Source organism: Euprymna scolopes, chromosome 32 (assembly GCF_053919585.1).
Source record: "Euprymna scolopes isolate OS-2025 chromosome 32, ASM5391958v1, whole genome shotgun sequence".
NCBI classification, from domain to species: Eukaryota; Metazoa; Mollusca; class Cephalopoda; order Sepiida; family Sepiolidae; genus Euprymna; species Euprymna scolopes.
The window spans coordinates 61,078,472-61,093,174 of NC_136513.1; the positions used below are offsets into that span (position 1 = coordinate 61,078,472).

The 14,703-nt window shown below is 36.9% G+C and overlaps 1 protein-coding gene across 4 annotated transcripts in view; it reads right to left on the minus strand.

The window, feature by feature from the left end:
• The window catches only part of LOC145256383 (uncharacterized), a 1,175,042-nt gene that overhangs the window by 618,777 nt on the left and 541,562 nt on the right, over positions 1–14,703 (minus strand). For all 4 annotated transcript variants that reach the window (XM_080115220.1, XM_080115219.1, XM_080115221.1 and 1 more), the window contains one exon: positions 12,529–12,582. In XM_080115220.1, coding sequence (XP_079971346.1) covers positions 12,529–12,582 — 54 coding nt within the window. The remainder of the gene's footprint in view (positions 1–12,528; positions 12,583–14,703) is intronic.

Below are 14,703 nucleotides of genomic sequence, written 5' to 3' on the forward strand. Positions count from 1 at the left end.
CTTCTAGAAACCGCTACCGTAAGCGAGGGCGACGGACAAAATAATACGCAACTCACCTTGGAACTAAAGAAATTAGAAATACAGGAGAGACAGCAGGAGAGACAAATACAGTTAGAACTAGAGAAGGAAAAACTAAAAATGCAAGAGAGAATAGAGCTGGAAAGACTTAAATTACAGGGAAATGGAAGTCAACAGTCTAATGCTTCATCGTTTCACGCAGCACAAAATGTTAGACTAGTGCCTAGTTTTTGTGAAAAAACAGTAGACAAATATTTCCCTCATTTCGAAAAAATCGCAGCAAACTTAAATTGGCCGTATGCGTACTGGCCAACCTTATTACAAACCGTACTAGTGGGAAGAGCCGCCGAGGTTTACTCTGCGCTTAGTCTAGAAGATGCCGCGGATTATAAAACAATAAAAAACGCCATATTAAATGCTTACGAGTTAGTACCCGAAACATATAGGCAGAAATTCCGGAAGTATAGGAAATTTGAGCGGCAGACTTATGTAGAATTTGCCAGAGCAAAAGAAGACCTCTTCGATAGATAGGTTAGAGCGAAAAACGTAAATAATGACTATGATAGCTTACGCCAACTTATTCTCATCGAAGAATTTAAACAATGCGCCCCACAAGAAATTCAAATGCGAGTTGACGAAAGAGAAATTAAAACCGTTAAGGAGGCAGCTATAATGGCGGATACATATAATTTAACCCACAGGTGTTGGGAAAGAAATAAAATAACAAAAAACCAGTCAAACCTTCGTACAGAAGAGAAAATGTTAACCGAGCCGCGTGTTCCTAACGTATTTAATAAAAATTATAATCAAAGGGTCCCGCCCGCACCCGTTCCGAGAGAAAATAAAATATTCTGCTCTTATTGCAAGAAAGATAACCACCTTATATCCGAGTGTCGGATCTTAAAAAGGAAAAGGGAAGAAAACAATAAGTTTCAACCGCATGCCTTTATTACACACAAAACGAGAAACGATAGTATTTACCAGTCTTCTTCCCCAAAGCTAGGGAGAAGCGAGAAAGAAAAAAACTCATACATGAAAAGATATGAGCCATTTTTATCCCAGGGTTATGTGTACATTAACGACCCTGAAGAAGCCAAGCCGATTAAAATATTGCGGGATACTGGCGCGTCGCAAACTTTAATATTAGAAGGCGTGCTTCCACTATCGAAATCTACCTTCACCGGAGATATTGTATTATTACAAGGAGTAGGAATGACTATAAATAAAGCGCCCCTACACAAAATTAACCTAAAATCGGAATTATTAACTGGCCCAGTTATCGTGGGCGTAAGACCCAAATTACCGATTCAGGGAGTGTCGCTGCTGCTAGGCAATGATTTAGCTGGAGGGAGAGTAATAGCTGATCCCATTGTCAGTGACCAGATAGTAGTAAACCATAAAACAGTGGGGGAGGAACGCATCGACATTTACCCGGAATGCGCTATTACCAGAGCGACCACAAGAAAACAACTACTAGAAAAGGAACACCTAGAGATACCAAACGATGAATTACGACTTGACGAAACTTTCATATCCCACCTGTTAGAACAACAGAATAATACGAGTAAAAAAATAAAATTAAATCTCCCAGAAGAAAATAAAACGGACGAATTAACTAGGGACCAATTTATAAGTGAACAAGGGAACGACCCAGAAATTTGCCTCCTAAAAAATAACGCCTAACCAAAAACCGAAACAAAAGTTAGGGAGTGTTTTTTTATGAACGATGGAATTTTAATGAGAAAATGGCGCCCACTAGATGCTAATGTGGATGAGGAGTGGAAGGTAATAAGTCAAATAGTAGTTCCAAAGGTTTATAGACAAGAAATACTAAAAATAGCTCATGCTACCGCCATGTCAGGTCATTTAGGAATAAATAAAACCTATGAAAAAATTCTAAACCATTTTTACTGGCCAAAACTTAAGCGGGATGTGGTAAATTTTTGTAACTCGTGTCACACATGCCAGATGGTCGGAAACCCTAATCAAAGGATTCCGCTCGCACCACTCAGACCTATACCAGCATTCGAAGAACCCTTTAGTAGAGTACTAGTGGATTGTGTTGGGCCACTCCCTAAAACAAAAATGGGAAACCAATATTTACTGACGATTATGTGTACGTCGACTCGTTTCCCAGAAGCTGTTCCGTTAAGAAATATTAAAGCTAAGACTATAGTAAAGGCTTTAACTAAATTTTTCTGTTTAGTTGGAATTCCTTCAGCCATTCAATCAGACCAAGGCACAAACTTTATGTCTGGTCTATTTCAACAAATAATGGATGAGATGGATATTAAACAACACAAATCCAGTGTTTATCACCCCGAATCACAGGGAGCTCTCGAGCGTTTTCATCAAACCCTGAAGTCCATGATGAAAAAATTTTGTTATCAATATAATAGAGATTGGGACGAAAGCGTCCATTTTGTTTTATTTGCTGCTAGAGAAGCTGTACAAGACTCTTTAGGATTTAGCCCCTTCGAACTTGTGTTTGGACATACTGTGAGGGGACCTTTAAAGCTATTAAAAGAGAAATGGCTAACGGAGAAAAATGAATTACACCTCTTAGATTATGTATCAAATTTTAAAGAGAAATTACACGGTGCCGTAAAAATAACACAAGAAAATTTGAAAAACTCCCAAAAACGAATGAAGGCTATATATGATAAAAATAGTAAAAATCGTACCTTCGAAAGTGGGGACAAAGTTTTAATATTTTTACCCATCCCACATAATCCCCTACAAGCAAGATATTTTGGCCCATATGAAATAGAGAAAAAAATAAATGATGTAAATTATATCATCCACACCCCAGATCGAAGAAAAAAGAGAAGAGTTTGTCACATTAATATGCTAAAAGGATACGTTGACAGAAATGTATTAGATATGGGTAAACCAGTTACAACAGTAACTAATATTACAAAAATAACCTCATCTGAAAATGTTTTAAATAACGATGAAAATACAATAGTCAGAGAGGAGGAAATGGGACAGAGTAGTCATCTAAAAAACTCGGAAATACTAGCTAATTTAAATAAAAAATGTGAAAATTTGCCAAATGAGAATAAAAAGGAAATGTGTGGTTTGGTCAGTGATTTCAAAGATCTTTTTCCTGATGTCCCTAGTAAAACTACCTTTGCAGTACACGACGTCATAGTGGGAGACGAAAAACCCATCAAACAACACTTTTACAGAGTCAACCCCATCAAGCTTCAACAGTTGAGGGTAGAGATGAAGTATATGCTGGAAAATTATATTATTGAACCAAGCAACAGTCAGTGGAGTTCTCCCTGTATACTTGTACCAAAAGGCGATGGCACCTACAGATTTGTTACCGACTTTCGGAAAGTGAATGCAGTAACCAAAAGTGATTCCTACCCGATTCCCAGAATCGATGATTGTATCGACAAAGTTGGCAAATCAAAATATGTCAGTAAATTCGACTTGATGAAAGGTTATTGGCAAGTACCTTTAACCGATAACGCTAAGGAAATTTCAGCCTTCGTGACTCCCGATGGACTATACCAATACAAGGTTATGGCATTCGGAATGAAAAACGCACCAGCAACATTTCAAAGGATGATGCATTCCCTCCTACAAGATATTCAAGGATGTGATGTATACATTGATGATGTAATCGTGTAGTATGACTTGGAACGAACATTTACACATCATAAGGCAACTCTTCCGTAAGCTAGAAGAGGCAAGCCTGTCTGTGAACTTAAACAAAAGTGAATTTTGTCATGCAAAATTAAATTATTTAGGCCATACTGTGGGCCAAGGACAAGTTAAACCCATCACCGCAAATGTGGATGCCATTCTCGAGTATCCTATTCCAACCAACAAGAAACAATTAATGAGATTTCTCGGTATGGCAGGATTCTACCGGAAATTTTGTAAAAATTTCTCATCTATAGCAGGTCCTCTCACGGACCTCCTTAAAAAGGATGTAAAATACAAATGGAGTGAGACCTGTGATGCGGCTTTCAACAAAATAAAATCGACACTCATGGAGGGCCCAGCTCTCGCAACACCAGTTTTTACAAAACAATTCAAACTAGAAATTGATGCCAGTGATGTCGGAATGGGTGGTATCTTAACCCAAGAGGATGACGAAGGTATCGACCGAGCAATTGGGTACTTCTCCAAAAAGTTGAACACTCACCAAAAGAACTATTCAACCATTGAAAAGGAATGTTTATCATTATTGACGACACTACAACACTTCGAATTCTATCTCAGCGTCACCATGTACCCTGTTCTGGTCTTTACCGACCATAATCCATTAACTTTCCTTGCAAAGATGCAAAACAAAAATCAGAGACTGACAAGATGGAGCCTTCTCCTACAAGAATACAACATTACCATCAAACACATGAAAGGAAAAACAATATTATTGCAGACGCATTATCTAGAGTATAATGTTACAAATGCGTTCTCCTTTGCCGACTTATTATTTTACAGAATATTGTTGGAACTGATTGCCTTAAAATCATGTGTACGTAACTACCAATATAATTTTTGCTTTTGTTGTTGTTGTAAAAGTTTTTCATTTGTAACTCAAAACTTTTACTCTGAAGAGGGGAAGTGTAACAAGAGGCGTAGTATTAACTTTGACCTTGAATGGACTGGGTACAGAACCTAGGGTCATTCAGGTTGTTCCCATCCCTAAAAATAGAATTAGGGAAGGTTAGGAAGAAGAAGAAAAGAAAGGAAAGAAAAAGAGGTCTAAGAGACATACACTCCCCTATGAATATAAAACGCTGGGAGTAACAGCATAACGGAGTGAGAAAGAGTGAGCTAGTAGCTTCCACAGGCAGCCTTTCTCCCCGGCGGATTTGTTCAAAAGCGTCGTAAGAACTTTAACCTCAACCCACTATCACCAGAATCAACCTACTACCCAACTTGGTCATCCCTACTACTACGACGGAGGGTAAAGTACTTTTGTTTATCATTTGACCAAACGTCTAGAATAGTATATTATATATTAAATTTCGAGAATAGATTATTGCTTTGCCTAGTTTTCCCCACTATAATTACCTTCCTCTTGTTACCATTTTTCCCTTTCATTTTACTTTTGGGTTCTTCCCTTTTGTCCTGTTTAAATATTACTTTCATAAATATTTCTGTCAGTTTATCTTGTTTTTGGTATGTTTTGTGTCTGTAATAAATTCCCTATTTTTATATAAAATACCTGCTTCTTGTATTTTTATCTCTCTCCCTCAAAACCTTTTTCCCTACTCTTGCTTACGATAGCAAATACTGTGTTACGGCGTTGTGATTAGCCACCGCACCCGTAACAATATGTATATATATATATATGCACATGTATACATGCGTGTATGCTTGTACTAGCAAAGGGCTGTGACTCCCACCCCTATCATTACACTCTAACTGACCGACGACTAGACACTAACTTTAACACGAGTCCTAATAGAGAAGATTTAACACGTGTGAGGCACCGAAACTCTTAAAAGAATGGAAGGAAATGTGAGTTTGTCTTTTTTAAAAACAAACAAAAAAGTTAATTATTACTTCGAATTTATTTCAGGAAGCAGCCTCTATTGCGATATAAATGTATAATTCTGTCTGTCCATTCAAATTTTACTAATTTAAAATCCTCTAACATGAATGCGAAAAATAGCCAGACGGGCGACTGGCGAATAACTTAGCTGAATGTTACTCCGAACTTATAACCGGAAGCAATCCTTTTTGCGATATCAACATAGAAATTGCCCCGTCTTAGAACAAGGGAATTAAATACTACCACAGCATCAGGGGAAATTGCTTTCCTCATCTTTTTCCCATCCAACATTTTTAGCAGCTAACCAGTATGGTGTAAGGTAGACCTATTATCAAATGCCTTCTTTCAGAGCATTACTACCGACTTCTACTAAGTAGAATACTTAGTTAAAATTTTTATTTAATTTTTCTTTTCTTTTTTCTTTTCTTTTATTTTTTTTTAACTTCTGTTTATGCCTTGTATGTATGTATGATAGTGCACGATACCTCCTGTATACAAGTGGAGGCAAACACTATCCCTGCGTCAGAACCACAGGTAAAACAATTCTGGGCTCGGTGTTGCCACAAACACCAAAATATGAAAACTGTCAAGTACAAATAATTCAAACCATGGGACCCAGAAGAAAGATCTGGGTGTCGTGATCGGCAGGTGCTCCTTTGGTAGCCAGCATGGGGGACCTGGTCGTCATCCTGCGCAAGTTGACCAACTTCTTAATTTCAGAAACTCAAATAACATGGACACTGAACAGGTAAGTATAACCTCTAATTTCAGGGAACAAAATGATACCGAACAAACACAGCACAACCGTGATAGTCATCAAAATGGAAAAAACCAAAGAAAGAAATGGACAACAAAAGAGAATAGACTCGTAATGGAATGCTATTGTAGAAGTCATCCTGAATATAAATATGGAGGTTATCGGAAACGAATGAAAGAACTATGGGACCTCTCCAGTGACCACCAAGCGACAGAACAAAGAATTGCGGACCAAGCAAGACTGATACTCAAGAAAGGCTGGCTCTCTAAACTAGAACTAACAGAAATTCAGCGAAAAATAAATGATCAAACTGAACAAGAAACACCCTCCCAATGGAACTGCCGTAGAAAAACCCCACAAGTTGAAGCCTCACACGTAAAAACACCAAAGGCCCAGGACCTATGAAGACCGAAGTCTACAAACGTTGAAACTGAGAACAATGAAACAGAACTAACAGAGAATGAAGCAAATGAAATAAATAAAATTTCATGAACGAGGAAAAAACAAAGCTCCCATCGCTAAGGAACCAAGAGCAGAAGAAATTAAAAACAGAAACAGAGAATGTTAACAACTTCCTCCCAAATCCCAACAAACACCATCACAGACTTAAACAACGTCATTTACGCAGGCGCCAAAATGGTAAGTATAAATCTCAAGTCAGAAAAACAACCGGGGACTGACAAAAAACAAGCGGACTGACAAAACCTGGATGGGAAATAAGACTAGAAACTCAAATACACAAACATAAAAAAGAAACCAAAATGATCAACAGGAAGAAAGCAATGTGGAGAAAACGGAATATTGGAAATGTAACTGACAGGGAGAGGCTAAACAAGAAACATGAAGAACTGGACCAAAAAATAAAAGCAAAAGAAGCGAGATTGAGACGATATAGATATAAATCTGAACAATGCAAACAAAACAGAACATTTGAAACTAATGAACGCCAATTCTACCAAAATGTGAATGGAGAAAAGCAAAAACAGAACACCCAAATCTGACAGAAAAAAAAACTCTACTGTAGTACATATGGGAAGAGCGACGAGATTACTATAGAAATGCTGAATGGCTGAAAGACATGAAAGAAGAGTTATAACAAATAGAAGAAGGAACAGTGAATGCAATCAGCAAAGAAACACTAAAGAAAACCATAGGAAAAATGGCAAACTGGAGAGCACCAGGGCACGACGGGATACATGCATACTGGTTCAAAAATTCACAGCCTTACACGAAAGGCTAGCCCAAAACCTGAGAAGATGTATACAGGAAGCAAACGTGCCAGACTGGATGACAAAAGGTAGAACCACACTGCTACAGAAGGACATGGAGAAAGGAACCGTCCCCAGCATATTATAGGCCAATCATGTGCTTACCCACCATGTGGAAGATACTGACAGCACAACTGAGGGAACAAATCTACCACTCACTGAATAACCATGGACTCATCCCCGAGGAACAAAAAGGATGCAAAAAAGGGAAAAGAGGAACACATGATCTGCTATATGTTGATCAAAAGATCCTAAAGGAGGTAAAATGGAGGAGGAAAAATTTAGCCATGGCATGGATCGACTACAAAAAAGCGTATAACAGGATCCCCCAAGCATGGATAATAGAATGCCTAAAAATGTATAAAATACCAAGCGGGATCACCAATGTAATAGAAAATGCAATGAAAACATGGAGACTGGAACTGACAGCTGATGAACAACACATAACAGAAATTAGCATACAAAGAGGCATCTCCCAAGGAGACTCATTATCATCATTACTGTTCATCATAGCCATGATGCCCCTGAATTCTGAGTGCCAAGCCGGATACAAGTTCCCCAATACAGAGTAAAAAATAAACCACCTGATGTACATGGACCATCTGAAACTTTTTGCAAGGACCGAAAAGGAGCTAGAGACACTAATTAACACTACCAGGATCTTCAGCCAAGATATCCAAATGGAATTTTGAATGGAAAAGTGCGCACTACTAGTTATAAAAAAGGAAAAACTGGAAGCGACAGAAGGCATGGAACTACCCAACGAAACAGAAATGAGGACACTAGGCGAACAAGACGACTATAAATACTTGGGAATTCTGGAAGCGGACATCATCAGAGCAATAGAAATGAAAGAGAAAATTGGAAAGGAATACCTGAGGAGAACAAGAAAACTCCTGGAAACTAAATTATATATCAAAGCAAGGATCGATAAAACACAAGAAAACAACAAATGCAGACTCTGTGGACAAAGAGGCGAAACAATAAACCATATAATAAGTGAATACAGCAAACTGACCCAAAAGGAATACAAAAACAGGCATGACCAAGTGAGGAAGGCAGTGCACTGGGAATTGTGCAAACGACTGCATTTTGACCGTACAGATAAATGGTACAAGCATAAACCTGCAACAGCACTTGAAAACGAGAACCACAAAATCCTATGAGATATGGACATACAGATGAACAAACCCATCCAAGCAAGAAGACCAGATGTCGTACTGATTAACAAGAAAGAGAAATCCTGTCAAATCGTAGACTTTGCTGTCCCAGCTGACCACAGGGTGAGTATGAAAGAAAAGGAGAAATGAAGCAAATACACAGAACTAGCCAGAGAGTTAAAAGGGATTTGGATGATGAAGAAAATCAAAATAGTACCGATAATAGTAGGAAACAATTCCGAAAAACTTGGAAAAAAGAATGTCAGAAATTGGAATCAGAGGAATAGCTGCAAAAATACAACGCCTAACAATAATGAAAACGGCTGAAATATTAAGGAAAACTCTTGAATGTGGAGAATAACACAAGACAATATAACGAAGAAGTGTTACAGGGAATGAAGAACACGGAAGCTGCAGATCTTCAAGTTCTACACCCCCATCATGTATCACCTCCATTGTTTCATCACCGTTCCTCCCAATAGAAAAGTGACACCAAAGAGCTGAGAAGGGTCAAGGAAGATGGAAAGACCGAGGAGGGAGCACTGGCCAGACCTCCGCTGGACAAGTGCAAAGAGAACTGGGATCTTGGGGAGGCTTAGTGTCACTCAAATTCCAGTATAAACCAATGGCTACTGCCAGCGAGAAATCAATGGCAAGAGGCTGTTGCGATGATGCAAATTTATTTGCAAATGCTATCGAAGGAGGTGGTGAGAGCTGAGGAGACTTGTTGTCACTCAGCCTCCAGAGAACACCACAGGTCTCCAATCAGATCGTTTGTTGACTTGTGTGAAAGCTCCATGTGAGCCAATAATAATAATAATAATAATAATAATAATAATAATAATAATAATAATAACCTAAAATTCACTGAACTTCTCATGAATGAAATAGCAACCCAAAGGATTGAAAATAACGGCACTAATTGGACTAGAACTCAAAGTAAAGAGCTCATGGGTGTATCTTGGAACAGCAGCGACAACACAGCAATCAACCTGCAACAGCTAGAATAAAGGGGAATAACAAGGTTAACACGGTAATTATGGAGTGCTTCTTCAAAAACAATCCGGATGATGAAAATGGAAAACCTATATTAACAGAAGATATAATTCCTGAATCGAGCACGCGTGGAAGAACAGTGCTCTGCCAGAAGGATATTACAAAGGGCACTGCGGTGATAACTATCAGCACATCACCTGCCTTCCACTGATGTGGAAACTGCTGGCAGGCATTTTGGTAGATGAGATTAGCAAATATTTGGAACAGCAAGAGATCTTAACATAGGAACAAAAGAGATGTAGGCAAGGTAGTATAAGGACTATATAAGGACCAAGGATCAGTTGCTAATTGATAGGACAATACTTCAGCGCTGTAAGAAAAGATCCACAAATCTATGCATGTCATATGCAACTATATGATCTGGTTCCACATAGCCGGACTAAGGAATGTATGGGAATATTTGGAATAGCGGTGAATGTGCGAGACTTCTTGGAAAGAAGCATGAAACAATGGAAAGTATCATTAACATCAAATGGAAAAAATGTTTGGGAAGTTCATGTGAAAGAGGAATTTTTCAATGGAACAGCCACCATTGTTGTTTATTTTGAGTATGGTACCCTTGTCATTCATACTACAAAAAGTTAATCGTGTTATGAGTGGGGAAAGAAAGAGTACCGGGTAAAGTATTTATGGATGACTTGAAGTTGTATGCAAAGAACAAATACTAGCAAAACATGCTTGTAAGAACTGTTCAAATGTTCAGTACTTACATAGGTATGGAATTTGGCATGAAAAGGGGTGGTGCCTTGAAATTGAAAAGGGGAAACTTGTTGAAAGTAAAGAAATAAAACTTTTGAATGGGGAAATGATAAGAGATTGAAGTAAAAGGATACACCTTTGGAATTAGATAAAATAAAAGACGCTGAAATGAAGGAAATAATAGGAAAAGAATACAAGAAAATTAGATGGTTATTAGATGAAGATTAGTTAGGAGAAACAAAATATACGCAGTAAACACATAGGCAGTATATAAATTTCGATATGAGGTAGGTATTATTCAATGGAAAGAAAATGAGTTGAAAGATATGGACAGGAAGACAAGGAAAACGATGACAATGAATGGAGCTCTTCACCCAAAGAGTGATGTCAATAGGTTATTATATGAAAAGAAAAGAGGGAGGATGAGGACTATTAGGTATAGAATGATTTGTAAAAAGAAGAAGAAAATAGTCTGAAAATTTACGTCTCCAACTGTAAGGAAAATCTCAGAAAGAGCATGGCAAAATTTGAAAAATTGCATGAGAGAAAACAAGTAAGAAGCAAGGAATTTAAAGCATTAAATGAACAAAAAATGAAAGACAAATGGATTGAGAAGAAAATGCATGGCCAGTTCAGTAGAGATCTACGAGAGGCAATGGACAAAGGAAAAAACTGTCGATGGTTGTCAAAATGTGACTTGAAGATTTGGACAGAATCCCTAGTATGTGCTGCACAGGAGCAAGCGTTCAGGACAAATTATGTGAAATATCACATTGATAAAACGGCTGAAAGTCCCCTATGTCGACTATGTGAACAGAAAGGTAATAATGTACAGCACTTCGTCAGTAGTTGTAAGAATTATCTCAAAAGGAATACGAGAGACGGCATGACAATATTACAAGAAAAGTCTATTGGGATATATGTAAGGAAAGAGAGTTTGAATGCAGTGAAAAATGGTACAAGCATGTTCCAAAAGGAGTGGTGAAGAGTGATAATGTGACATTATTATGGGATATAAATATTCAATGTAATAATATGATTGAAGCAAGGAAACCAGATTTAGTTTTGTTGGACAAAAAGGAACGCAAGGCAATAATCATTGATGTAAGCAGTGCCAGCTGATGTGAATGTGGAGGAAATGGAAAAGAAGGTTGAAAAAAAAAAAGCAAGACTTGAAAAGGGAAATAAAAAGATTGTGGAAGTTGAAAAAGATGGAAGTTGTACCTATTATGATGGGAACTCTGGGGATTGTAACAAAAGGGTCTGATAAGTGAATTGAGAAAATTGGAATTCATTGCAATGTAGGAGTACTTTTTTGACTATCTTTTTGGAAACCGCCAGAATTTTGAAAAAAGTGTTGGAAGACTGAGAAAACAAGATGCTGATAGCCTAGTTATCATTTATCAGTTATCCAGTTATCATTTGTTATGATCCGCCTATCAGTATAAAATCGGTAAAGCCAACAGCCAGACACAAAATGTGAATAATAATAATAAAAGTAATAAGAAGAAAGAAAGAAAAATAGTATAAGTAGAAACAAAATAAACAGCTCGATGACCAAATAAGTAGGGCGCTTGTCTTTTATAGGAAAATGTTGGATACTCGTGTCATCTAAGGTGAGTATGATCGCACCGTGTCTGATTCCTCGCATCATAATCGTCATCTCGATTAATTTACATGGACACATGCGGCTTACTTTAGATAGAGGGTTTGTTATCTTTAGGGCAGATATACTTTAGAGAGGTGTTTATCATATAAGAGAGAGAAAAAGAGAGAAATATATACATAGACCGCTTGGCTGCCATTAATCTAGGCTCAAATTATTCTCTCCATTACCCTGAATTGAGGTTTCATGACGTGCTGTGTTCGTGACCACTAAGTCAGAAGAAGAAGAAGAACTGACTGGAAGCAGAAAATCATTTCTTTCGTCTACCCACTAAAGTCATATTTCGACTCCTTACCCCTACCCAGTTCACATTCTCTATCATTCATCCACTCCATCCAAATTTCATTATAGAATAGAAATAGTCCAAGAATGTATGAACTCACCATCATTCCATAAGGGATTCCCGTTTGAGTTACATTAAACAGAAGAGAAGTATTCTGCAAAGATAAAAACGTTGATTTAAATTTGTTATTGAGTTAGTGTTAAGATTTTATCTCGTTTCACTATTTCTGAGATGAGTTTGATCATTTCGATTGGTTTGAGTATTCGTTCTTATCTTGAATATCATTTTCACAAAGTTTAAGCCGAGGTAACCTTTGACTTTCTTCAGGTGCGCGTTGTCAAACTCAGGAATCAGTCTGGATTTGCAAACTTAACTATTTGTTTAATAAACAGAGATAGTTTGTTCTCGTTCTTTCGGCTTTGAATGGGTAAAATCTTCAAAAGACTGTCATTTAAAACTTATTTTTAACTTAGCATTTCGTTTGTTGTGCAACGGCTACATGTGAAGAGTTCTATTGTTCATTTTAGCTGCCGTAAATGTATTTTTCTGTGACATCTAGTGTTAATCTATAATATAAAACTGAATGCCTGTGTGTGTGTGTGTGTGTGTGTGTGTGTGTGTGTGTGTGTGTGTGTGTGTGTGTGTGTGGTCACGAATAGGCTCCTATATGGTTGACTATTTTAAAAAACAGATTACATATAATGATAGAAGATGTATCGAGACACAGGAATGGGTATGTTTGATCTAGCAGAACAGTGGTTCATTAAAATTGTGGAGTCTGCGTTCGCGCCTGGTCCACAATGTATGGATATAAAAAATTAAAAAATTAAAAAAAAAATGTTTACAATTGTTTTTGATATAGATGTACATAATAATACTTTGATAAGTATGTATTAAATTAAATAGGGATGGTATAATAAAATTGTAGGGTCTACGTTCGCGCCTGGCCTCCATAGAATGGAAATAGGCACAAACTTTAATAAAGACTTTTCATATCTGTCTGCGTAAGTATACTTTGATAATTATGTTTCAGTTTGAAGAAATATGGTATAATAAAATTATGGGGTGTTCGTTCGCGCCTGACCTCAATAGATTGGAAATATGTCACAAAGTTTAACAAGGTTTTTTTAATATAGATCCACAGAATATTGTGATAAGTGTTTCAGAGTGAACAGGTATGGTATAATAAATCATGGGGTTTATCTATTTTATTTTTACTTTCATCATATTTTGCTTTGGTTTTGATACCCCCAAATTCAACCCAAATTTACAACCCTTCCTTTTCATAACCTATTATACTTTCATAAATCAGAGTCCATTTTCTGCAGGCTGTTTTTGAACCCAGTCAACGACGGGTACTTCTGCTAGTATATATATATATATATATATATATATATATATATATATATATATATATATATATATTAGTTGACCCTATACATACGAAAGTATCGATATGAGATCGTGATAAGTAGTGCCAATTAAAATAATACACATATGTACGATTTTGTGTCAATAATCAGGTATCATTTTTTTTTATTTCATATAACATTAAACCACACATATATATGTATGCATATATATGCAAGCGACATATTTCATATGTAATGTATTGTTGCTCAGCATTCTAGGGACATTAAGCGTGAATGAAGACCCTGCGATATTATTGTAGTCCTTTTGCTAAAAATTTAAAAGTATTTATCTAAGTAACCTAGTCAATGTAGTAGTGTCAGAATATATCTGGTTATTACTGTCTATCTCTAATATCCTTAAAGGAGTCAATGATATACACAGGTGGCAAAAAAAGAAAGTCCGCACTTGTAATTTTTCAAAAACTGCAAATTTAAGCTAAATTTAAGGCAACTGTTTAAACTGATTGGCCTTTTATTCTTCTATAATTTTACCTGTTTATATTTGACTTTTAATTGAAATATTCTAGTGTTCCCGTCGATTAAAAAAAATAACTTCAAACTGATGAGGCAAAAAGAAAGTCTGCACAATGGAAAATTGTTATCTAAATGTAACTTTAGAATATAAATGCAACACAAATAAAACAGGAACATAATGAACTAGTTAATATTTAGTAGGATAGCCCTTCTGCAATTTGACAGCCTGCAATCTTTTGGAATTTCTTCAGCAATACTCCGGGGAAAGGGCATCCCATTTTTCTTTAATTTTTGTCCAAAGTTCTTCCAAATTTGACATTTTATCATTGTGTAGCTGTTGCTTGATGTAATGCCATACGTTTTCGATAGGATTGAGGTCTGGAGATTTT